Source organism: Staurois parvus, unplaced genomic scaffold, assembly GCF_062004578.1.
Source record: "Staurois parvus isolate SC_StPar_1 unplaced genomic scaffold, SC_StPar_1.0 ptg000198l, whole genome shotgun sequence".
NCBI lineage: Eukaryota > Metazoa > Chordata > Amphibia > Anura > Ranidae > Staurois > Staurois parvus.
In genome coordinates this window covers 7,868,002-7,894,211 of record NW_028317994.1, presented here as the reverse complement: position 1 = coordinate 7,894,211, position 26,210 = coordinate 7,868,002, and the positions used below count along the sequence as shown (strand labels likewise).

At 39.2% G+C, this 26,210-nt stretch overlaps 1 protein-coding gene across 7 annotated transcripts in view; it reads right to left on the bottom strand.

Moving 5' to 3' along the window:
* Nucleotides 1–26,210, bottom strand: part of NFIB (nuclear factor I B) — a 287,809-nt gene that overhangs the window by 36,652 nt on the left and 224,947 nt on the right. For all 7 annotated transcript variants that reach the window (XM_089678082.1, XM_089678083.1, XM_089678079.1 and 4 more), the window contains 2 exons: nucleotides 12,120–12,258; nucleotides 6,538–6,620 (listed from right to left, as the gene is read on the bottom strand). In XM_089678082.1, the coding sequence (XP_089534208.1) occupies nucleotides 6,538–6,620; nucleotides 12,120–12,258 (222 nt within the window). The remainder of the gene's footprint in view (nucleotides 1–6,537; nucleotides 6,621–12,119; nucleotides 12,259–26,210) is intronic.

Sequence of the window (26,210 nt, the reverse complement as noted above, 5' to 3'; positions counted from 1 at the left end):
CAGTAATGGCAGGATACACTTCTGGAACAGACTATTTCTTTTTAAAATCCTTTGTAAAAAAAGCTAGGATGTGTATAAACCTTTTCAGGGAACAGCCAGTCCTCATAAACAGCACAATCAATCCGTGTGTGTATAGGAAGAGTGAATTTAGGCATAGCCAGTCACTTAGTAGCCATACCTGTTTTGCTTATGGAGAATAAGCTGTTGTTATACAAAGACTTGTGTGCACCACATCAATGAGTGTGTCCACAGTGGAAAGTATTAGGTGGGAAGCCATAGCTTGTACCTCATAAGCTTCAGGGGAAGGTAAATCCTCCACTGCCTCTGCTACAAAATCAATGTCCTTAATTTGTTCATCCATATCTTTAATTAAATGAGGTTCCGCTTTTGATTCCTGGACAGGATCAGGGGAAAAAGAGGACATGTAGCATTTTTGGCCTCTGGAAATCTGAAGATTATGGATATGGCAAAAGTTTTCCAAAGAATTCAGACATAGTGGCATAGATATCTGTTTCTGTTATACAGGCCCCATGGTGCATGCCTAAGAGGAAGCCTGAGTCAGCTGAGGGGATCGGTGTCAATATAGAACATTGCCCTGGGACAAGGGAACAGCTACCACCCAGAGCAGTGATCTGTGTTTCCTGTAGGCTGTCTGGGGGATGCATTCTATTAGGCCCTTTAGCCCAACTCCCTTGCACCTGTGATACTACACTACTATTGAGGGGATCGCCAGTGGTATATTCACGATTCAGAAGTGCGGAATGGAAGGGGTTTTTGCGCATCGGTAAAATGAGCCGTTACAACCCAAGAGCTGAACTGAGTCCTGTGGCTGTGACTCTGTAGAAGATGGAACCGAGAGTGCAGTAATGTACTGTGTGCATGCTTAGCAGAAGAGGCGAGAGGAAGCCCATCACCTGGGAGGCATGATGCAGTTACCTCATCCTTACGAGTCTAAGTTCAGACAGGAGGGAAAAAATACAGAATTTCAATTTACTCACTGAGAGCAATTAAAGACAAAATGGAAGGGAGGGCCACAATTAAGTGATTACCACTTAAATCCTGTGTTCACTAAACCACGTAGTACACGATGCTATGCAGATAGTATTGTTTAAAGTGAATAACCTGATTTTGTCCATTTGTCACAGTGGGTATAATGCCAAAGGTGTCTTCAGGGTCTGGAAACCATAGAAATGGACCAATGGCTCTGGACCTGTATAGCATCCTGTAGCTTACTGCTACATAAAGCAATAAGCAGTCAGATGTTAACAGAAAATTCAGATGAAAAAACTTCAATTGTTTAAAAAGAAAAAAATACTGCTCCAGAAGAGAACAGGGCCATCAGCTTAAGGACACTTGCAAAAACTTGGAGCCTCAGAGAGTGAGGTTATATTGACTTTTAGCAGCACAATTCTCACACTCAGGTAAAGATGCTACATAATATTGTACATTTTTTAGTTTTAGTTTGTTGTTTTGAGGAGGGCACACCTGACATATAATTATTTATAATTTAGAATACTGTGCTCAAAGTTAATGGACTGAAATTTCTAAATGTATAAATAAGTTTAGCTGGCGAAGCTTAATAGCACTAATTGCTCCACTTTCTGCATAGTTGTGTACAGATGATGAGGTTGCTAAGGGAAAAATATATTACTGAACTGTACAGACTAAAACTAACTAAATATGTACAATGTTGCAGACCATGGCAAGTAGAAGTGATTGCCCTATCTCATACATAGATTTGTATCTCATACCAAAAATCATACAGAATTTCAAACTTTGAGAGCATTCATGATATTTTGGGATATACCCACTATTCAAGTGATATCCATAAAGAGGGGTATATCTCCTCTGCAGGGAGACAATAATATATCCCTGGTAGAGGTTTTAGCTCTTTTCTATTCTACCAAAAAAAAATGTTTTGCCTATAATACACCACTCATTCTTGGCTGAAGGCCTACTATTCCTAGTGGTAAAGCTGGTCATGCTCACTACAATCTAATGAAGAGCTGTACTTTTCTGACATCTACTACTGGAATTCATAACATGTTCAGATGTCTATTTTCGTATCTAAAGATAAAGTAACAATCTCTTTCAATATGCATTCCTGTGTTTGATATTATTTGGAACTATCAAATGTGTAATTTTAAACTATTTTTTTTTCTACAGTAGAGAACATTGTAACTGTTTACAGAACAATTGTTCTGACAAAAGATTAATTTGCAAGCCTGGCAAGCACTATCTCACCTTCACCAGCATGGTGATAAAAGGCAACTTTGTCAGTAATGCTATAAGTTATATAAACCTCTAATAGTTGTTGGTAGCTATTAGACCAAGGCTGGAAAGCAGTCCAGTATAATGAAACAAAAAGCTTGTGTGAATAAAGCCTTGCCATGTGACAACAGAAATCCTTCCAACAATTCATACACAGAATTAAAATAATTCAACAAGTCACCTTGCCAAGATCAGAAAGTAGAGATTAATATTCGTAACAGGAAACCTTCACTTAGTGATACATTGTGACAAAGTTGTTGCTGCAACAATCCCCTTATTAGGTGTACCATTACCATACAGAATAGAAATGTCAAGTCTTAAACAATGAGCACCTAAAGTGATACTGATATTAGTGCTACAAGACATATACTGAGTTTCAATGGCATTATCGATCCAGAGAAAAAAATCTGACTTTTGAAGGTTGGAACTCAGACTGTCTGTTCAACTGAGATACCAAGATTTTATAATCTCTGTAACTGTGGTAAAGCTAGAAATAATTAGGTACTAAATTAAGGTAGATATTGTGTAATCAAGTTAGCTATAAACATAAAACCAGCAGCCAGCCAGTTAAGCAGATCCCAGAAAGGGGATGTAAAACTTCATTAACATTTGGAGGGCAAATACAGTTTGTGCAACAGCAACTGTTTTGTACACAGAGTGCCATTTTTGGCCTATATAGATTCTTCTAGATTTGGTGGGAGTGATACTAGCATGTCCTGTGTTGTTGCATTCGCATTTTCCCGTATTGTTTCCCAAAGCTACTTTTAGGTATCTAGTACAGCCCCAGACAAGAATCCTAAAACAGGACCAACAGGAGGCTCAAATGGTTTTACATTCCTTATTTGCCATAACGACCATTATTTTCAGCAATGATAGCTGAAAATATAGCAGTCACATTGCTGAAAATAATTAGCACGGTTGCAAATAATACATAGATATGAGTTTTTGCAATGAGCCTGTTGTCTGCTAAGTATAAGGATACCTTATAAGTGTGATTTTACAGAAAGTAGCGATGACGTTAGGCTCAAAGTCAAAACCTGTTTTTCTATGCAAGCTTTATTCCCTTTAACATAACATCACAATGTACATGGATTAAATGAATCTGTTGATTGACATTGTGCACACTTGCATTAGTATTTGATGGACTTGCAATAATGAACCAACTAACGAAAACATTTGCCCATTCTTTGGGGTGGAATGCACAATGGTACAGAATTGGCCAGTCTTGAGTTTGTCACATACAGCACAGTGCTTGGAGAGAACACCCTACCAATACATTCAGCCAATGCTGCCAAGCACTCTTATACACTCAGCGGATACAGACTTTATATCTTATACCTACCTCAGAGATCCTATCCGATGATAAGCATGCTGTCGCATATCAAGCTGCAACCCAAATTGTACAACCTGGTGAATTGCCATTTTACTTAGGGCTCTCTGACACTAAGCTCAGCCTACTTTCAACATATAACTTCGCTGCCCCTCCGAATGTTTGCCCTGTTTACACTAAACTCTGAGATGAAGTGGCCAGGGCTACTGTTCATCTCCTGTCTTTTATGTTTAACATAACTGTAGGATGGCATGACAGCCTCAAGTACTGTGCTAATATTGTGTTACAGGGTACATTCACAGTGTGTTCCACAGCAGGATCAGAAACCCAAGGGATGCTAAGCACATGGCTCAGCAGATACTACTGATAACTGATAGGTTCCAAAATGTGCAGTATGATCTCCCCACAACTACGATGCACTTTTAAAGCTGCCCTGTGATTGAAAGCAGCTTTTGCTGTGACTTTATAGTGGTTAGAGACCATTACTGCTTAAAATACCTTGTTTAATGTATTAAATATGTATTAGCTGGTTAAAATATTAAAATATAAGCAATGATAGTATAATGGTGGTTAATTTATGGAATAATAAGTGATTGCAACTACCAAAGCACTCCTGATAGTGTTACAGACTATTACTGTACCGTTTGTGAAATACCATGTCCTGTATGTCAATGTTGAAAAAACCTCAAAATTAGACAGCATGTGGCCAGCATTCAGCTACTTTTATTAGGGGCTTGAGTAGCAGAACAGGAGCCAGTAGATGTGTCTTGCCTTAAAAAGTGCGTAAAGGTAACAGCAGTACTGAATGCAGGACTCTTGGGTCTCTGTGAATCCCCTGGGATCTTGAGCCCAGGTTAAACAGAGGGCCAGGACTGATGATGAACAATGATTATTCATGCCCCTTGTCATTGAAAAGAGAAATACTAGAGCCTCTGTTGGTAGTATAGACGTGAACAATTAAAGGTAAGGACTCTGGAATTTAGACCCTTGCTGTGTGCAATCAAAGGAATGACTTGAAGACAGGGATAAGTACCTCAGTGTTGTAATTTAAAATATTTTTGGACCTGGCCAAGTTCATGTTAAACTGGCTGTAGAAAGATTGAAATGTGTCTAGTTCAGCAGGGACCAGCTAAATTTCGATCAGTGTGTGGCTGTCCCTATTAAACAGAAGTTGATCTTTAGAAAAGCTGGAAAATTAATGATGATCAGCGGCAGCAGTCAATCGGTTTCAGTTGCTGATCAGTGTATTGTGACAGAAGAGAATCCCACTGTCAGAATATAATGCCGCAACTGGGAAGGGAGGATTCCCTCATCCACCTCGTTTGTGTGAATGAAGGAACCTGTTTGTTTGTTTTTTTCATCCAGCCTGATAGTTGAATGAAAAACAAACAAAAAAAATTAACATCTATGGTAAACTATAAAGGGGTTATTGACCTCAGACATGAAATATGAGCAAAGTATATCCATCTATAGTGTGTACTTGTCTCAATCCAGAGCCAAAGTGTTATTTCTCTCTTTGGCCCCATTACTCTGCTACCAGCATAAGTCAATTCTGACAAGCTTTCCTGACACCAAGAGGTAAAAGGTGAGAGGGGAGGTAGCTCCAGCACACAGCCTCTGACTGACAGCCTCAGCTCTGTTCCTGTGTGCTGTGTGAAAGGGGGGGGGGTGTCCCTTCCCTTTAATCAGCTCTCAGCTCTCCTCACTGAGGTCTGCAGAGTGTAACTTTAGCTGTATGCTCCCTGCTTTCTGAAATCTCAGACAAGCTGTACAAATTCTGCACATTGAATGGCTGTAGAGGGCTGTAGAGAAGAGAATACTTCTGATAAACAGGTACAACTTATTTAGGAGGACTTCATCTCTGTGTATCACCTGAGGCTAGACTTAAAGGTTATATGTGAGTATTTACAACCACTTTAAGCTAGAAATCCTATTAAGTTGTTAGAAAACTGATTTTACAACACTGTTTTAGAAAATGCTTTATAGGTAAATGAACCAAAATCATCTCCACATGAAAATTAATTTCCAAGACTGTACACAAACACATAGCATTACCAAAGATGTATATCAAGTATACACTGAATAAAAGAAATGTTTTCTGGTACCCATGGGTAGGTTACTGAGTACAAAAATTGTTGGCTCAATTTAAATGATTGTTGGATATAGCCAATAATTAGTTTTACATTTCCACTGACAATCTGTGTCTGTAACTTTGAATCTGACTGTAAGTAACAGAAAGTTTTATAGATTCTTTTTAGATCTATGCATCTTTAAATATGAAGCAAGAAATACAATTTATGTTTATGAAGCTGTCTAATTTTTGAAGCAGAAGCTAATCCTTGCTCTACTGAAACACAAAACTCAGTGGAATTGCATGCTTACTTTGACCTTCCTCTACTGCATGTGTGATACCATCCTGCAATTGTACCGTCACAACTAGCAACGTAAATCGAGAAAAGGAAAGATAACTTATAACAGCAAAAAACACAGCAAGCGTGGAGTTCCCTTTGACATAAAATGGGTTGTGTAAATTAACTACAGTTCAGCTCCTGCCACACAAGTACGTAAACACATGTGTAATAATATACCGATATAAAGCTAATTTTTAGCTACACCTCGTAATGCATTTTGGGCACATTTTGCTACATTTGTTGTAAGTTTTTTCAAAAAGAAAGAATTAAATAAAAATGATAGTGCTTTCTGTGTGACTTTGGCTTACAATTAAACTAATATAATAAGTTGGTTAGTTATCCTAAGGGAAACTATTTTCATGATGCCACATTTCAATTAAATGTGTTGAGATTTGGCAAGCCTAGTCATGATCAGAGAACAGTGGGATCTAATTTTAATTCAAGCTATGAGTGGCAGCATGCAGGCTTCTATGACACTATCCCAGGCATCTCAGAATCATTACACCTGATATGAAAACAGCCCACCTGTTGCTGGTGTAGGAAGGCTGGATCTCTTGGGCTTAGTCCCACGTATCGGTTGGCTTGTGATGTGCCAGAGGCTGTGTAGGCTGTGAGGAAAGAAAAAGAGACAATGAAATACAAGTAGACCCAAATTGGAAAATATTGCAAAAGAAATATATTGTACATAGCCATGACTTTGTGTTTTTAAGACAAAAAATTAAAAGGGTCCGGAACACTTCAATTTAGAGTGTACATTCACATGATGACTCACAAATTGACTTTTTTTTTGGAAATTCCAGTGAAAGATAACACCTTTTTTTGGATTTTGCCAATTGACAGAGTTTTAAGCCTGGTACGCACCAAGAGTTTTTTGGCTGGGCTGATTGCTGTAATAACACAAGCGATGTTAGTATAGCGATGTCCTCCGCTGTGCTATTGTGCTCTGACAGGGGGAACAAACCGGTCAAATCTTGCAGCTATTGGCTACCAGCACTGATTGGATGCTGATCGGATGCTGTTTTTCCAGCATGCCCATTCGACAGATGGCAGTCATGAGACCGGCTTCTGTCAGACGAGGAGCTGTACACGAGCTGAAAGTCAGATGGTTCCTGCCGAATCTAAGGTTTTCGGATGATTGTTGGCCTGTATGAACTGAGCTTTAATCTTTCTGCTGGATTCTCTGTAATGTAAAATAAAGGGGATCTTTTCGTGTCCAACTCCCTCAACCTACTTGCTGTTACTGAAACCTGAATCCAGGAATCCAGCTCTGCCTCTCCAGCTGCCCTCTCTCATGACTGTCTCCACTGGAATCATTTACCCAGACTCAGTGGACAAAAAAGGTGGAGTTGGACTTCTCCTTTCCACACAAAGCACCTTCCAGGTTCTTCCTACACCTCCCTTAGTCCCTCTGCTCTTCTGAAGTGCACTGTATTCATCTTTTTACTCCAGTTTGTCTGAGGATTGCTTTCTCAATGACTTTTCTGCATGGCTACACTAGTTTCTGTGTTCTGAAGTACCCACCATCATCCTCTGTGATTTCCAGTCAATGTTAACTTAGCCACCTTTCAACTACTCAAATTTGCCTCCTCCTTTAACCTAACATAATTAACACAAACCACCACTCACTCCAATGGCAACACCCTCAACCTTGTATTCCCCCACCTCTGCATCCCTTGACCCTAGAAAATAGGTGCAGAAACCTTGCTACTGGAAACAAGATATGCAAGACATGGGAAGTTGTGGGTGAGCCACCCTGTCAATCTCTACCTAAAAGATAGATATCTAATAATATTTCTATAAATACTTTTCAATTTTACCATCATGCATGTTTCTGTTGTATACTTTTACATACGTTTTCACTCTACTGATTAAATGTATTATGTAATAATTAAATTAAATCAAACTTTGCATTTTACCAGATAAAATAAAATGCAAATGCATGGCATCAATGTAGGCATTCTCCGCACAGTTACAGGGTCTTTTTATCAAGTAATGTTACAAAAATCATATTATCATCCATGTAATCAAGCATTTGTCATACTTGCATTTAGCATGCCTTTTACCATTTTACATCCTCAAGGAATCTTCAATTAGAGATTAGCTAATCTCTTGATGCGACTCTTAACCCCTTTCATATTGTGAGCAGCCTGGTTTATGATGCATTGAATTCTAAGTTTGTGCCTCTCAAAAAGGAGGCTTCAAAGTGTATTTCAACTTTTTCAGTCAAATTTGAGAAAACCCACCTATATATGTGTTATGAATTATGCTATTATTCACACAGCACACCAAAAAATACATTTAAAGAAAAAATACTTCTTACCATTAGATGGTTGTATGGAGCAAATCCCTGGGCAGACTGCAAGCTATTGTGAACAGTTTCACAGACTGAGGAAACATTGAGTTTTCCCTCATTAACATACAATGCAAGAAACCCAGCTTATAGATCTTTAACCTTTTGTTACGATAGACCGTGTTCAAATCTAGCTTACAACTGATAAAGAATTCTGCTAGCACAGTGCAGACAGGGTTAGTTATGGTAAACATCAACTTCTTGTGCACATATTACAGGGAAAGATAAGCTAAGTAGTTTTCAGTTATTTTTCAGCTATTTTTAAATATTTTTTAAAGTTATACTATATAAACTGAAACAAGTAACAAACATAAAGAAGGTGTTATTTCAATTTGGCTGCAAACAGCTTTTTCATATTTAAGTACGCTTATTCATATTATACATACAGAATGCTTTGTAACAATGTTGCTACAAAATTAACATACCTATAGACACTGGATGATTAACGCCAATAGAATGATAAAGGCATTCATATGCATGCTTATTACTTGTCTATGGTAATGGTTCTAAGTCAGGGCAACAATAGTACTTGGCTAGGAAAATCACACCCATACCATCTATCCTTTGCCCAAGTTTAATCAGCCAGTAGGTGCCACATATGTCAGACATAGTTTCCAATTCCATCTTTAATAGGCTAAAGTGGGCAAAAATCATCTAATTTCTATTGGACCATTAAAAAATGCAGCTGGACCCTTAGCTGGGAAAGTCTCCGAGCCACTCAGCCAGAGAGCTCTGTGAATGAGTGCCTACAAGTCCAGCGGCCTTAGGGGCTGTCGGCTTGTAGTTTTTAATGAACTACTGTGGAGCGCTGTGGTAGTTCATTGAAGCTTCCTGTCAGATTATCTGCATCCTCGTACATCCCGTACGGCAAGCAGCTATTCTGACAGGTCTGCCGGATACCTGTATGGCATCAGCGATCTACTGATCGCTGGTGCAATGCTTTCCATGCTCTTACAGACAAAAATAATAAATGTTCTGGTCTTCCTGTTATTCTGCGACTGGCTCAGTAAGAGCTACCAGCAGCATATTCCAATGCCACTGCCACCTTTCAGAAATAATGTGAACCACACCTTCTGTTTTGTACAAATAACTATAAAGTAGCAAACAGAAATGCCAGAAATATGGAAATAATGCTGCATACACATATACAGTCTGTATTTGCACTTTATGTGTGCATTACCAATCTCATTCTTGGATACTTTCACAATGGATATCTTTCATAAATACACTGGTCAAAAAAATTAAAGGAACACTTTAAAAACACATCAGATCTCAAATTTAAAGACACCCCCCCAAAAATCAAAGTGAAAAAATAATGCAGCAGGCTAGTCCATTTTGCTGAAATTACATTGCAGCAGCTCACAATGGTACGCAGTAGTTTGTGTGGCCCCATGTGCTTGTAAGCATGCCTAACATTGACTGAGGTGCAAGCTGGCGGCATTGGAAGGACCGAAACAAGATATCCCAGAGGTGTTCTATTGGATTTAGGTCATGCAAGTGTGGGGGCCATTCAATGGTATCAATTCCTTCATCCTCCAGGAACTGCCTGCATACTCTCACCACATGAGGTCGGGCATTGTTGTGCACCAGGAGGAACCCAGGACCCACTGCACCAGCGTAGGGTCTGACAATGGGTTCAAGGATTTCGTCCCGATACCTAATGGCAGTCAGGACGCCATTGTCTAGCCTGTAGAGGTCTGTACGTCCCTCCATGGATATGCCTCCCCAGACCATCACTGACCCACCACCAAAACGGTCATGCTAAAAGATGTCACAGGCAGCATAACGTTTTCCACGGCTTCCCCAGACCCTTTCATGTCTTTCACATGTGCTCAGGCTGAACCTGCTCTCATCTGTGAAAAGCGCAGGGTGCCAGTGGTGGACCTGCCAATTCTGGTGTTCAATGGCAAATGCCAATCGAGCTCCATGGTGCCGGGCAGTGAGCACAGGGCCCACTAGAAGATGTCGGGCCCTCAGGCCACACTCATGAATCTGTTTGGTCAGAGACATTCACACCAGTGGCCTGCTGGTGGTCATTTTGTAGGACTCTGGCAGTGCTCATCCTGTTCTTCCTTGCACATAGGAGCAGATATCAGTCCTGCTGATGGGTTAAATATCTTCTACGGCCCTGTCCAGCTCTCCTAGCGTAACTGCATGTCTCCTGGAATCTCCTCCATGCTCTTGAGACTGTGTTGGGAGACACAGAAAACCTTCTGACAATGACACGTATTTATGTGCCATCCTGGAGCATTTGGGTCTGCCTGTGCAGCCTCTGTAGGGTCCAGGTATCACCTCATGCTACCAGTAGTGACACTGGCACTAGCCAAATGCAAAACTAGTCAAAAACAGTCAGAAAAGATAAGCAGGGAAAAAATGTCAGTGGCCTCCACCTGTAAAACCATTCCTGTTTTGGGGGTCATCTCATTGTTGTCCATCCAGTGCTCCTGTTGTTAATTTAATTAACACCAAAGCAGCTGTAACTGATTAAGAACCCCCTCTGCTACTTAACTGACCAGATCAACTCTGGAATAAAAGTGTTCCTTTCATTTTTTTGAGCAGAGTATAATTCTGTGGTGTATAGCGTAACTGAAACTAGTTCAATGAAAGTGTAACTAACAAACAATATGACCTTTGAATAATGCATTTAAGTACTTGAAAACGCGTGTAAAAGTATGTATGTGTTACCAAAAACACAGTATAATATTTTAAAGCATTATAGTCTACATGACACAGTTATGTTTACTGATTATATGCTATATGGAACTGGAAAGTCCCAGGTGCCAGATGGCCAATATGACAAAACGTGCAGAATTAATCCATTTTTAGCCTGGTAGTCAATGGGAGCACATATTCCCAGTCTTTTTAAAACTGGCTTTTGGTTCCACATGCATCTCATCAACTGCTGAAATCATCTGGTTAATTTGGCTGCATCCGATGATATGTGTATGCCTATGCTTATATAGAATCTGTAATTATTGTTTGGTTAGGTTGGCCATTTATCCACAGATGTCACATTGAGAATGACAGGAGGTGAGATGTCTGCCAAAAGCCAGGACCTCTTTTTTATTATTTTCTCCAACTCAGCTAACAGGCGTCCTCAGCGTATGTATAGTGCAGTAGTTTCCACATGGAAAGTGGGTTTCTAATCTTTAAACAATAGATTAAAATTAAAAATGGTCATTTATAGGTGCCTAATACACTTAAAATGTACAAAGTCCCATTGGTTTCTCAGCTATTGGCTACTGATGGAGTCTTAAGTGAGACATTTGTTATTTATCCCTGTTCTGAAGGCAAAATATATGAGTGAAAGTGAAATAGTGCTGGAAACTGCTACAGGCCATAAGACAAAATTAAAAAATAAATATGCATTAAGAAAAACCCCAGCATTAGGATGACAGTGAGGAAATTTTAGTCAAAATGGAATTCTTTACATAACCTAGATTATAAGTCAGTGCTTAAAAGACAGTAAAGGAGATGATTGAAGAGTTGATTGAAGAATCAGAAGATAAAATAATAAACTAGTTAAGAGTGATTTCTTTGCAAGAGAGAAGAGGTCCATCACCTTAAGACAATAGCAAAAAACTGAGAACCCATGGAGTGGGGTCCTTGAAAGCTTTGCCAATGTGCAGTCACCTGAAGGTACAAGCCTAAAACCCAGGGTTTTTAAATACTTTTGTCTGTGTCCTGTACTGTACAACTAAGATCTTTTCATAAGTAAATGGGTTATAACATGCCATTGCTAGTGAATGTACCTCACCTTCAGTGGATGTAGTGATAGGCTTTGTGTCAGTCATGGTCAGTGTCACAGGTCTAACTGCTCCATGATGGGGTGATGGGGCCAACACTGGAGTGAAGTGGCCAGGCACCTTCCCAACGACTTGCCCGCTGCTGTTTGGCTGCAAAGAAATGAAAATGAATAGAAAACATTAGTATGGGCTGTCATTCATTATGAAGGTATTTCAGCATTAATCAAAAAGATTAATTTAAGAAGAAAGGCTGAAACATTTACTGTTATCACAATATTTAATTGAACAGGTCTTGAGCCACCATTCTTTCAGCTCTCATCACAAGTTCCCTGGGTGCCTGTGATCAAACACTGTTCAAGATATTTCAGTGTTCTACACATTTCGCCTCAGGACTTTAAATGAATTTACCTTTAGGAATAACTTTACCAAAGTTAAGTTCCCTGCTGTTTGCTGTCACTGAGATCATACAGATCTGTACAGTGGAAGCTGCCTATGAAGCCATATTAGATTATAAAAAGCGAGTCTGTCAGTTCGAAACCACTATATCCTTTAATTGAGTATGACACAGAAGTTATCAAAACTCCAGTCTGTTCAGGAAGGAGTTTATTGTTCAAACTCTATGCAAATCTAGAGATTTTAACTACAGCTAGGTACAAATATAAGAAACAGATTGGATCTGCATGCAATACGTATAGACATTCATGTCTATGTTGCCCATAGAAATATGTCTATGGTAATAAGTCACACTGGTATGAGCTGTTTTCGTGCTTGTTTTGGGGAATAGAAAAGACTGAAACATAGTAAAATGTTATGGGTCTTTCTGCATTAGGATTAGTTTCTGTGGGCCCTTAAAATGCAATGATAATGCTGTTAAGCTCATCCATACCAATTTGGTTCTACTGGCATAATTTGCGATATTCCCGAGCCTACAGTACCTATGTGTCCTCTACTCTCATATAAATCAGGCGTCCGGAACACACAGTAGCGATTTGCCTACGGTTGAGCCCCTACATACTTGGGAGACTTCCTGTACTTGGTACTGTCTGGGTCCTCACAGTCTCAGCTTTTGGGGGGATCATCTACTCCATTTACTTCCCCCCTCCATTTTTCTACCCCCCCCCCCTTTTTCTCTTCCTCTTCGCTTTTCCCCTCTGAACACTTGATTCTACATCTGTGTTCATATCCCAGTACGCCCTGCTTGGGGTCCCTATTAAAAGCTGTACTAAACTACTTCTACTTTCGGTTTTGCACATTTTTATTGAAAACGGATACAACAGCATACATGTGTGTATATGATGTAATAGTAGAAACTAGTTCCAGAGATGGTACTTTTAAAACAATTTGCTGATGTTGACTCTTTGAATGTACCGTTTGCAGTATTTGCCAGTCAGATGACTTTGTCTAGCAGTGATTGCGATGGCTCAGATATTTATTGATGAATATTGTATTGTGATATTTGTCACTTTCAAACTGCATGATACCATGCTGAAATACTCAATAAAACATTTAAATTAAAAACTCATCCAGTTTGCTTTTTCCACAACACATGGGACACAAAGTTATGAGTAGACCAGACTGATTTGTATGACAAGTCTACATTTGCTATTGCTTTCATGGAAGGTGAGAGCATTATATAGCTGGGAACCCTTTTTAGTGTGAACGAAGCCTCATTGTGTTTTTTTGCACTGACAGACCAAAAATTAGCTGACATACCTATAACTTGCATGTGTTATTTTGGTACCCTATCTGTGTGGGCAGACTTGGGAAACCTCTATGCTTTGTCCAGTTTACACAGCAAACTAGACACAGTGTACAGTTTATAGATGTTTTAAACTGACAAATTTACTTTAAGCCATAACTTGGCTTTAAGTATGCCAGACTTTGGAAAATAGTCCTCTAAAAAATATAAAAGATTCTTTATAAGATTAATATGCTTGTCTATTAAAAAGCATCACAATTAACAACTTAATAGGCAATTTCTGAAATCAACAGATTTACAGCTTTCACATTTTTTAAATTTATGCCCAGAAGCTTAATCCTAGCCTGGGAAGAATAATGAAATGAATTGAAGTGACATTCAGGAGTAAAATAGAGTTAAAACTGAACAGAGGGAAAGTTGTAACCATACATACTGTCAGCCAAACTAGCAGCAGTTGTTAATGTGTCTATTGAAACTGTCAAAAAAGACAAAACAATAGAAAATACTATACCAGTTACATAGAATTCCATTACAATAGAGTAATTCAGACACACAAAAAAAATCACTACAAGCATTTCAAGAAATTATGTTTTGGAAAAAGAGGCAAAGTGCAGATTAAGATATGTTTTCCACGTGTCCATGGTCTAGATGTGCTTAGCAATGTTACTGTGATCTTCGGGACACTAATAGTCATCAGATGACAGCCATTCAGACACATTCAAGAATTTTGCCACCCAAAAAAGATGTTTTTCTGCATTTTGTGTACAGAAACACAAAAAAGACAAGCCCCAGTACCATCCGTACGCTGAAACATCCTATAGTATCTAGTAAAATCTAAGGTTACTCTCAGACAACTGGATCATCCTCCAGTACTTACAATGTTGACAGACATTGTACCTTTATAAGTGACTCCATTAAGCTTAAAAAGCAACTCCAGCCAAATTGGCTGACACCAAGGGCAGCATTGTGATTGTCTTTGCAAATCTTGATAGGTTTTGCTAAATAATATGGAACTGGATGAGGGAAGAAGCTGGAGATCCAAGGGGTGATGCTATCAGCCTGATAATGCAGTCCCCTAACCCATGAGGAACTAAGCACTGGGGCGCAGGATCTATACTATACCCCATGTTCAAACTGTAACCTGACCTGTAATAAGGAGATTTCTAGCAGCTGGAAAACGTAAAAAAAATAGCTTTGGATATTTAGACTGCCTACCCCCCATATACATTTCAAAGGCTACTTTTGAGATTTGGGTGGGGTATGCGTTTAAAGAATATATCTAAAGCTGTCCAGACATGGATCAGTTTTTTTTTCAATAATCCCAGTGGACTGCTTGAAAACTGAATGGATTCCCACACCCATACAAGCAAGGTGGATAGAGGAATCCTCCCTCCTATGCTACTGTTTTCTGAGAGTGGGTAATCCTCTGCTGTCAGAATACACTGATCAGTGCTGCATATGAATAGCTGTGGCACTGGTTGAAAACAAAATTTCAACAAGCCTGTTCATGAATGGGAATGGCAACAGATGGTTCGAAATTCGGCCAGTCCCTGCTGAACTGGTTACATTTCAATCCATCTTTGGCCAACTTATTAAAAAGCACTACAAATATTTCCACAATAAAGGTAACCACACTTACACAATTTAGCAACAGCATAATAAATTTTAGTTACGGTATGTGCCAATGTTCACTTGACTATAGTACTAGGACAATAGCAGAGCTGTTAAGGATAAAAATCGCTGTTTTCAGATGAAATATCAACCTGTAATTAACAACTTCCCAATATACATTGTTCTCATGCTGAATCCTGCACCATGACACTGAATCTAGAAGGATGTTATACACACATATATGTTCAATATAGTTTACAGTACAATACAGTATAGTGTATATATTAGTTAATTCTTGTTCCTCACAGTAATATAATAAAACACTACTAGCTACTTAGGTATCTCTTAAATTCTCTCTCTTCATTTCTAATATTAGCCAATATTGTACAACATTTTATTAACACGGATTTAACTGAACTATGTCTTTAAGTAAAAGATCTAAAAATATGTTTTGATTCCGTTGCCACTAAAATGCTAACACAGAACACTTGGTCAGGAAAAAGGTCAGTACAGATGGAACGGCTGCCTTTTTGTTTAACTTCACCCTGTGTAAATATATAATGTGATGGTAAATATTATTACTACTATTCCTTTATTATTTGGACTGGAATTTTTCAATAAAACATGAGTCAAAAAGAAAACAAACACATTTTCATTTGGATTAGACAACATTTTATTTCAAACAAAAAGATGTTTGTGTGTTTTGCTTTGTGCCATGTTAGAGGAAATTTGGAAGGCCCGGAATATATTTTTACAAGTGTGGCGTGCAAGTTGGAGAAGATAATAATAACATGGACAGATTCTTTATCATTTATTGACGCAGCATTCTCCAGCAACGGTCTGGCGTCACGTGGGAGCGCGAGGTCAGACTTTTTCTCTTGCTCAGGACTCAGGTGCTAAACTGCAGCAAAGAGCTTTCCAATAAAGGCATCTGGCTGCTTGGCAAGCTCTGGAGCCAGTTGTGATCACAGCTTTGGGGCTGCCTTGGGGTACACCATTTGTCTTGGATGCTAATCAAGTTTGTAATCACTGTTTTGGCCATGACAACCTCTTGTTATTTTACATTATAAATACTCAAGCTATATCAATCTCTGAAAGCCTGAAAATAAAAGTGCAGGGCTCATGCGGAAATAAGGTAAATTAATGTTTTTTCTGCTCAAAAAGTAGGCACAGGACTATTTGAAATTGTATGTTGTAATGATAAGCACTAACCCAAAGGAAACATATTTTCTGGAAAAAAGCCATATTGTAGTATTAAATAATTAGCTGAACATTCAATGACCAAGATAAGTCAGCAAAACCCATACACAGAATCTCTACATTTCCGTTAGCCACTTTCTTGGGCTTGGTAAACCTCCAAGTATACAAATTACACAGATTATATCACTATATTTAACAGGAAACATTTTAAGCAATGTACATTATGTAAATAAAAAGGAAGACTTCACAAAAAAACTAATAAGGACAAACTAATAAGAACAATCCTGACTTAAAGTAATATACTTCCACTGAACAGCCTGTGCTGATCTCTGCTAACAATTTGAAGGGCATCTTTACTTGCACTGAACAAAAAATAAAAGAAACACTCTGTATATATATATATATATTTTTTTTTTTTTTTCCTGGTATTTATTAGCTGCACGTGTATTATATGACTTGCAAATCACAGCGGTGAACAAATTAAGAAGCAATTGCACCAAGAACAAGTTCCTGCATTTTAGGCGGATAGGGGAGGGCTTGATTTTCCATCAGGTATCCCTTTTATTTGAAATCCCAGTAAAGATTTATCTGCTATAGAGACCATTAAATGCTGAGAACACAACATTAAGCCTTTTGCCACTACAGTATATTACCATGACCTACTAGTGTTCTCCCTTGTAGCCAAATAGAGAATGTTGAGGATAGCACTGTTTCGGCAATTTTTTTAAAGCATTGTAAGCTTATTTTCACTAGACATTGCCATCCTCTGTGTAACATGTCCAAGCTTTCCATGGTCTTTGCATTGTGACCCTAGCTTACCTCTGCAGCATCACTTCACTAGGAATCACGTTTTTATTCAATCTGAATGGTCTCAAGGTTCTGCTCTACCGCATGTATTGTCAAACTGCAATATTACACAGTTAAATATCAGATCTGACTTTTCCTTGGACAGCTCATCTAGAAGGACATGACAATGATTTGTAATTCCTAAGAAAAACATCTGATTGTCAGAAGACCTTTCAAGACATATTTTAGACATGATATACATGAAAAGGCTTGTGTAAACTGAACATTTTCTTTACTGTGTATAAATAAATAATTTTTAATAAAAAGAGTCTCCACAAAATAAAATTCAGTCATAGGGTCCATGTAAAAATTTTCTTCTTCAAAATGTTTCTAGATGTACTCATGGATGCATCAAACATTTGTTATTTACCTTGATAAATTCCAAGCCAACAACAGTTACAACACTATTTATCAAGGTTTTCACCCAAGATTCAAACAACTTTTATCCAACATTCATCAATTTTTACATAAGATTTTATTAAGAAAATATGTGAACTATGGGCAAACATTGTGTGCATCTTGGGTAAATACACTGAATAACAGATTTGTAAATGCTATGAAGTATTCTTTTATGTAAACATTTTATTTAACCACTTATACCCCCTTCTTTACCAGGCCAATTTTCAGCTTTCAGCGCTGTTGCACTTTGAATGACAATTGCGCGGTCATGCAAGATTGTACCCATATGAAATTTTTATCATTTTTTTCTCACAAATAGAGCTTTCTTTTGGTGGTATTTAATCGCCACTGGGCGCTATATTTTTTGCGCTATAAATAAAAAAGTGCAACAAATTTGAAAAAAAAAGTTTCTTTGTTTCTATTATAAACTTTTTCAAACAGGTAATTTTTCTCCTTCACTGATGTGCGTTGATGAGGCAGCACTGATGGGCACTAATAGGCGGCACTGATAGGCAGCACTGATGGGCACTGATAGGCAGCACTGAAGGGCACTGATAGGCGGCACTGATAGGCAGCACTAATGAGGTGGCACGCATAGGCGGCACTGATAGGCAGCACTAATGAGGTGTCACGGATAGGGGGCACTGATATGCGGCACTGATGATGGGTACTGATAGATAGCACTTATAGGTGGCATTGACTGGCATCACTGCTGGGCACTGACTGGCTGCACTGCTAGGCATTGACTGGTGCAACTGCTGGGCACTGACTGGCACAACCGCTGGGCACTGACTGGTGGCACTGACTGGCAGCACTGCTGGGCACTGGTGGGTGGCACTGGTGGGAACAGGTGGGTGGCACTGATGGGCACAGGTGGGTGGCACTGGTGGGCACAGGTGGGTGGGCACAGGTGGGTGGCACTGCTGGGCACAGGTAGGTGGCACTTCTGGACACAGGTGTGTGGCACTGCTGGTTGGCACTAGTGGGCACAGGTGGGTGCACTGGTGGGCGCCACTGGTGAGTGGCACTGCTGGGCACCGATCCTTGCTCTGACAACTGCCAGTTCTTGGCAGTACTTTCCTCGCGCTCTGACAGCACAAGGAAAGTGCAGCCGAGAACCGGCAATTGCATTTCCCGGTGATCAGCGTGTCATTGGACACGGCTGATCACGTGGTAAAAGTCCGCTGTGATTGGCCTTTTACCACATCACGTGATCAGCTGTGTCCATAGGACACAGCGATCACGGAGATTGCCAGGGGCATGCAGGAGAGCGCATTCTGGGAGGACGTCATATGACGCCCTCCCAGAACTGGCCGGCCGAAGTATAGCCGTCATTCGGCTATCTGCTGTTGGCAAGTAGTTAGGAAAGATTATGCCTCTGCTTTCTGGATTTATCAGTCAAGCACATTACAAATACAAACTACAAATCCCATGGCTAAAGTGCTGGCAACAATCAGGATTGGGGTTAGGGAGGCTTTTTTTTTTTTAATAGGGAAAGTGTACCTGTCCAGTGTCAGGTCCATAAAAAGGCAGAATAAGCACTGTGGATAGACAATGACATTTCTTACCATTCATCGTAAGTATGATACTTGCTTAATGTAAAAAAAACAAAACATTACTACATCATGAGATAATTATAAAGTCATCCAATTTTTTGTTTTATGTGGACCACCCGTTTTAACAAACTTGTATATAGCAGACCTTTTTCTTTAAAGATAAGGGAACAAGTACATGCAGTCTTCCAAATTATGAAGAAGATCCAAGAAGGTTCTGGTGGAATTGCAACACAACTAATAAAAGATATCTAAACATTTAATTTAACCTACATGTTGGTTTGAACATATAACATTGTTTATTTTCTGTACAACAATGTGGAAAAAGCTGTCTAGGCACTTTAGGTATGACCATAAAGCTGCCAAAAACATTTATATGACTTCCCTTCCATGTTGCTGCTTTCAATTTTTTCAAATTGATTTATTTTAGTTACAACAAAAGGCTCTCTTGGCCTCACTACAGAGATTTCATTGAACTCCATATATTAAATGTATGAACACAGCAGTGTCAATCTTGCACATTTAAGTATTTTTTGTTAATGGGTTTACCAATTACATCTGTAAATTGGTGGCTTAGTTCAGAAGTGCTACTTTTTGGGGTTTGGGAAAACAAATGTTAGTGTTCTATTGGTTTTGACCTGAAAAAGATATGATATAAACAGTAAAATAAATTCACGTCTCATGAGTCCAGGAAGACTGACTGTGGTAAGTTTATGTCCAGTCTTTGCATATGTTTGGGAAATGGTCAACTATCAGATTGCTAGTCATATGTTTTATGGCTGGATCTTTGTATTTACAGCATTATGCAATCACTGTTAGAGCTAATACTATCACATTACCACAATGTCCAACCACCAATCATGTAAATGGGCCGTGGAATGCACAGCTTGCTCAATGCATGTTTTTTCGGTTGTTACAATTTGTTGTAGTTAAAAGCATAAAAAGAAAATTCCCTCTTTGTGTTTTTCATTGAAATCAACATGAGCTGTGTTGCACTAAACTAATTTTCCCCTACATATTCAATTGAATGACATAGCTGTTTCACTATAATCAGTGCAGTGGTAATGTAATTACACCACAAAATTGCTGTGGGGACTACAAGACAGCTCAGTTGCTTGTCCTAACAATCTAAATGAAAGCATTACTGAGCGTGGCTGGAGAGGAACAGTTCATTCTAGGTAAAAACTGGCATGGTATCTGTTATTTCCATCTGCAATCCTGTGAGCAGCAGCCCTTTCACACTGAAGATGCAGATATATTTCAGGATGAAAAAAGTACACTGTCTGCCTTGATGATATCATATCACATATCATATCAAAGATAACTATACCAAGTATGCTTGACCAATTCACTTAAATTGGTATTAAATGGCAACTTAAATAAACATTTTTAGTGTATGGTTAAAGTGATTGAAAAGGGATTGTTTTAAATAACAAACATGTCATACGTATCTGACCTGTGCAAGTTTTGCACAAAGCAGCCCCAATTCTCTTCTGGGCCCCCCGCCAGCGCTCCTGGCCCCTCCCCCCTGCCGAGTGCTATGGGGGCACTGGTGTGGGCTTGATCTCACGCTGTGCTGTGTGTCTATACACACCTACAGTGAAGATTGGTGCCACCCCCACTTTCACCTCAAAGGCCAATAGCTCCCACTGCTGCTTCTATGTCCAGTGAGGAGAGAGAGAGGAGAGCTGCTGCTCTCGTGCACAGAGCTGAATTGATATGGGGCTCAGGTAAGTTTAATCAGGTGCTGGGGAGGGAGCTGCACACAGAATGCATTAAGGTAAAAACATTCTACCTTTACAACCACTTAATGTATACTAAAATACATTGTTATCTTCTACCTTTTTCTTGTTTAAATCAGCTCCAGTGGCACCAAAAACAAAACCTAAACCCTGCCACTTAGATGCAGGTAAAAGGCCGCTGTTCTGTGTATGAGATCAGCGGTCTCTCTGCAGCACTCTGGCACACCCTTGCCTTCACTACAGTTCTGCAATCAGAATTATGCTATGTTATTTCTAGAGGTTTGTATTATCACTGAACAGCAAATAGAGCATAGCTAATCGCAAAGGACACTACGATCAAAACTGCAGTCACAAAAAATCTCCATCAACCTGGTTGAAATGTATAAAGATCCCTTCAGACCTATGCATTGTGGAAACACAAAATCTTTTTTCTGTTGCAATGCCTGGCAGCACATTCTCTATGAATGGGCTGCCTTAACGTAGTACAAGCTAACATTAACATTATTAAAACTAAGTTGAAATCATGGGTTTCTGAGTGCATACCAGTAGGTAATTCTGCCACTGTTCTCTATCCCCTTAATATGATGCATCTATTATTTTCTTAAACCTACATACTCAGCACCACTGAATACAGTAACTTAGGTGCAGTTCATAAGTAGCAACACTGCAAAGAAGCTACATTTGGGAACACATACAGTAAGTGAGGATGACCAATAAAATAACAATTTACCTGCAAGCTGGTAAATGAACCAACCAGACCAAAACATGAACAGTACCATACAATAATTTATAATACATTTTCATATTACTTTTTTGCATAACATTACATCAGCATTGTTTATGAAAGCCTTGAGTTGTAAATTCATAGGCTGATTAGGTCTATTACACACTACACACAGTGTGATCTCTTCTGCAGACACAAGTCTTACACATATTATTGCATGTATTGAAGCCAAACAAACCATAGAGCGCAGTATGTTTCATCAGGCCCTCTGAGATGTTTTACAGCTGTTGCCTCGCTTAACAGCAGATGCTTTGCTTTCTGACCTTTTTGCAGCACCGTCCTCTGTATCACATTGAGTACCATGCCAGGCTAGCTGTGCAGTCAGCACATCTTGCAATCCTGCTGTTGTAGCTTGCATCCCCAGATGCCCTGACTTCTATGATGATTGAACTGTTCACAAATCTTTTCTGGTATGTTTGTGAATTCTGCACTGACAGAGCTATAGATTTCAACTATATGAATGCTATACTTTTGTAAATGTTTAGATTTGACTGTCACAAAGCAGGCAATAAATAAAAATTTATATTCAGATCGAATTAAACAATACAGGTTAACTAAGGATGCACTGAAATTTCGGTGGCCGAAACATTTCAGCCAAAAAGACCCCTTTCGGCTGTTGGCCGAAATGAAAAAAAGCATTGAAACAGGTGCCAAAAAAACTCGCCCCTCGCTGCCGTCGCCCGCCCACCGCTGCCACCACCGGCCGCTGCTGCCACCGGCCGCCACTTGGTAGTTCTCAGCCTCACCTGAGAAACCATCGATCCCGGTGCCGAGCATAGAGATGAGTGAAAGAAAGATGGCTGCCACTCATCTCTATGCCCTTGGAGGCCTGGAGTGATGTCACTTCCCGTTCCGGCCATTTTTTTTTAACAACATGCCGCCCAGCCACTGTAGAAATACGTTGGCAGTACGGCACGGCTGAGCAAAACCACGTTTTAAAACGTGTGTTTTCAAAACAGGTAGGGGGCGTGCGCGAGGCGTGCCACCACCCTACCTGTCCCGCCGATCACGGCCACGGATGTCAGTCGCCGGGTCACAGCCGATCGTTACCAGCTGTGTCCCGGCGATTAGCGGCAATCACTGACAGAGAGCAGGGCTGCAGTAGCTGTGCTCCTGACATGCTGATCAGGACAGAAGAGTTTATCTGTCCGGATCAGTGTGTCTCCGTGCAGTACACACCCCCTCCCCCTAGTAAAACACTCCCCTCACACAGTTTCACTGAATAATAAAGTTAACCCCTTCCTCCCCAGTGCCATTAGTACAGTGTCAGTGTTTTTTTTTTGCACTGATCACTGCATTGGTGTCACTGGGGATGTCAGTGACCCCAAGTCAGTTCCCCCCCAGTGTCAGAATGTCCGCCGTAGTCCTGCATAAGTCACTGATCGCCGCCATAAATCACTGATCGCCGCCATTATTAGTATAAAAAAAAATTAAAAATCCCAGTATCTTTCCCGCCATTTGTAAACGCTAGAACTTTCACGTAAACAAATTAATTTACACGTATTGGGAATTTTTTTTAGCAAAGACATGTAGCAGAATGCATTTTGGCAGAAATTTATGACTAAATTTGATTTTTACATTTTTTTTTTACTGGACATGTTTTATAGCAAGAAGTCCAAAATATTGTTTTTTTTCCTCAAAATTGTCAGCCTTTTTTTTTATAGCGCAAAAAATAAAAAATGCACAGGCAATCAAATACCACCAAAAGAAAGCTCAATTTGTGGGAAAAAAAGGATGTAAATTTAATTTAATTGCATGACCGCGCAATTGTCCGTTAAACTAGCGCAGCGCTGTATAGCAAAAAAATGGCGTGAATTGCAGTATCTATAGCATAGTTTGTAGACGCTATAACTTTCACACAAAACAATCAATACACACTTATTCGGATTTTTTTTTACCAAAAACATGTAGCAGAATACATTTTGGCCTAAATTTATAATTAACTTTGAGTTTACTATATATTTTTTATAGCTGAAAGTAAAAAATATCGTTTTTCTTCAAAATTTTTGGTCTTTTTTTGTTTATAGCGTGAAAAATAAAAAGCGCACAGGTGATCAAATACCACCAAAAGAAAGCTCTATTTGTATGAAAAAAGGACGTAAATTTTGTTTGGGTGCAGCATTGCATGACCGCGCAATTATCAGTTGAATTAGTGCAGCGCCGAGTAGCAAAAAGAGGCCTGGTCATTAAGGGGGGTAAATCCTCAGGAGGGCAAGTGGTTAAAGCACTAGATCAATTTTTTTTTTTGATCCAATGCTTTACATTGTAGAGAAGAGATGTGGAGTCTTATTGACCCCATATCTCTCCATAAAGAGGACCTGTCACTAGTTATTTCTATTACAAGGGATGCATACATTTCTTGTGATAAGAATAAAAGTGATAAAAAATTTTTTTTAAAGGGACAGTGCACAAAAAAAACATTAAATAAATGTAAAAAAGAAAGTTTAAAGTGCCCCAGTCCCCCCCCCCCCCCCCCCCGTGCTCGCATGTAGTGGTGAACGCATACGTAGGCCATGCCCACATATGTAAATGTTGTTCAAACCACACACGTGAGGTATTGCCGCAAACATCAGAGCAAGAGCAATAATGCTTGCACTAGACCTCCTCTGTAACTTTACACTGCTAACCTGTAGAACTTTTTAAAGCGTCACCCATGGAGACTTTTAAGTACCGCAGTTTCACGCCATTCCACGAGCTTGTGCAATTTTAAAACGTGACATGTTGGGTATCTATTTACTTGCCGTAACATCCTCTTTCATAGTTTTAAAAAAATTGGGGTATATATTTTTTTTTGTTTTTTTAATCAGTGTATTTTGTTCCAAAAAATATATATTCATTTTTAAAAACTGCGCATTTTGGTTTTGGTTTTCGGCCAAGTGCATTTTGAATTTTCGGTTTTCGGCCAAGTGCATTTTGAATTTTTGGTTTCAGTACCAGAATTTTCATTTCAGTACACCACTAAAGTTAACTTAACCTAATTTAGCCAACTATGGACAGGCCAGATTTTGGCCAATCCAAAGATTACAGCATGGCCCATGATTACTGTTAAATTGGAAATGTTTGTATAGCGAACACTTTTAGTTTTGAATAGGGTGCTAAAGGATTAAAACCTCTGACAGTCTATTGTGGCTCTCTGTGTACCCTTGCAGAAATTTCCCTTCAATTCCTGTCCCAGAGATTCAACAAGACGTTAGAGGAAATCTCACATATTAACAAGTGCCCCCCTTGGAAGTTGTACCCTTAAATCTTTTTCTGGGGACAGCTCTAAATTTTGGATTTCCCCTCTTTCTTTCTCTATGACAATGGTCAACAATACAAATAGGGTGGTGACATAGGAAGCAATAAAAAGAGTTTATTGTGGCTTTCTGTGTGCCCTTGTGGAAATTTCCCTTCAGTTCCTGTCCCAGAGATCTAACAAGAAGTTAGAGGAAATCTCACAAATTAATAGAGTGGTGAATGCCCCCCCCCCCTCCATTGGAGAAATAGAAAGCAATAAAAACTTGACAGAGACTCTAACCCTTCCTCACCGTATACAAACATAAAAAAGGTTTTGCCAAGAGATACACTTTAATGGTCATGCATTAATATTCAGACCCAAACAACATAACATTTTTCACATTTAATGAAATCAGTTGAACTGTTCAAAAATATCTTCCAGGAAAACAAAGACGTTTCTGTTATGCTGTTATTTTAGTTCCACTATGCCTAGCTAACTATACAGCAATACAGTTTAAGAAGTGCCTCCAATAGTTAATAAAAATGGCTATTTATTTTTTTGTCATGAAAGCCATGAAATTCTTTGAACAGTAATTCCAAAAATGTTCTTTAGGTACTATGAAAAATTCATGTTTTTTAACTTGCCAAGTACAGTCATAGCTGAAACAATATACATCAAATGTACCACATGCATTATTTGATCTGTGTCTGCATGAAGAGATTGATACATCATGCAAACTAGAGTTACTATCATATTGTAAAATAAAGGTCATGTTTGAGAAACACGGCATTTAAGGTAGGTAAAAAACATTGTATGTTTATTAAATACTGTTTAACAGGAGGGTCAGGAGGGAGAGTTGCAGGAGCAAAACATGTTACATGTTTGACCCTAAAAACAGGTGGAACATGTTCCCAAAGTTGAACTTATCCTTTAGAGCAAAACTAAACCCTCCTAACCTTTACAGCCAAAGAAGCTGTAATCTTAGCTTCTGTTTGATCTGCAGTTGCCATTGTGCTGCACATGTGATCATTTATGACATCAATCATTTGAT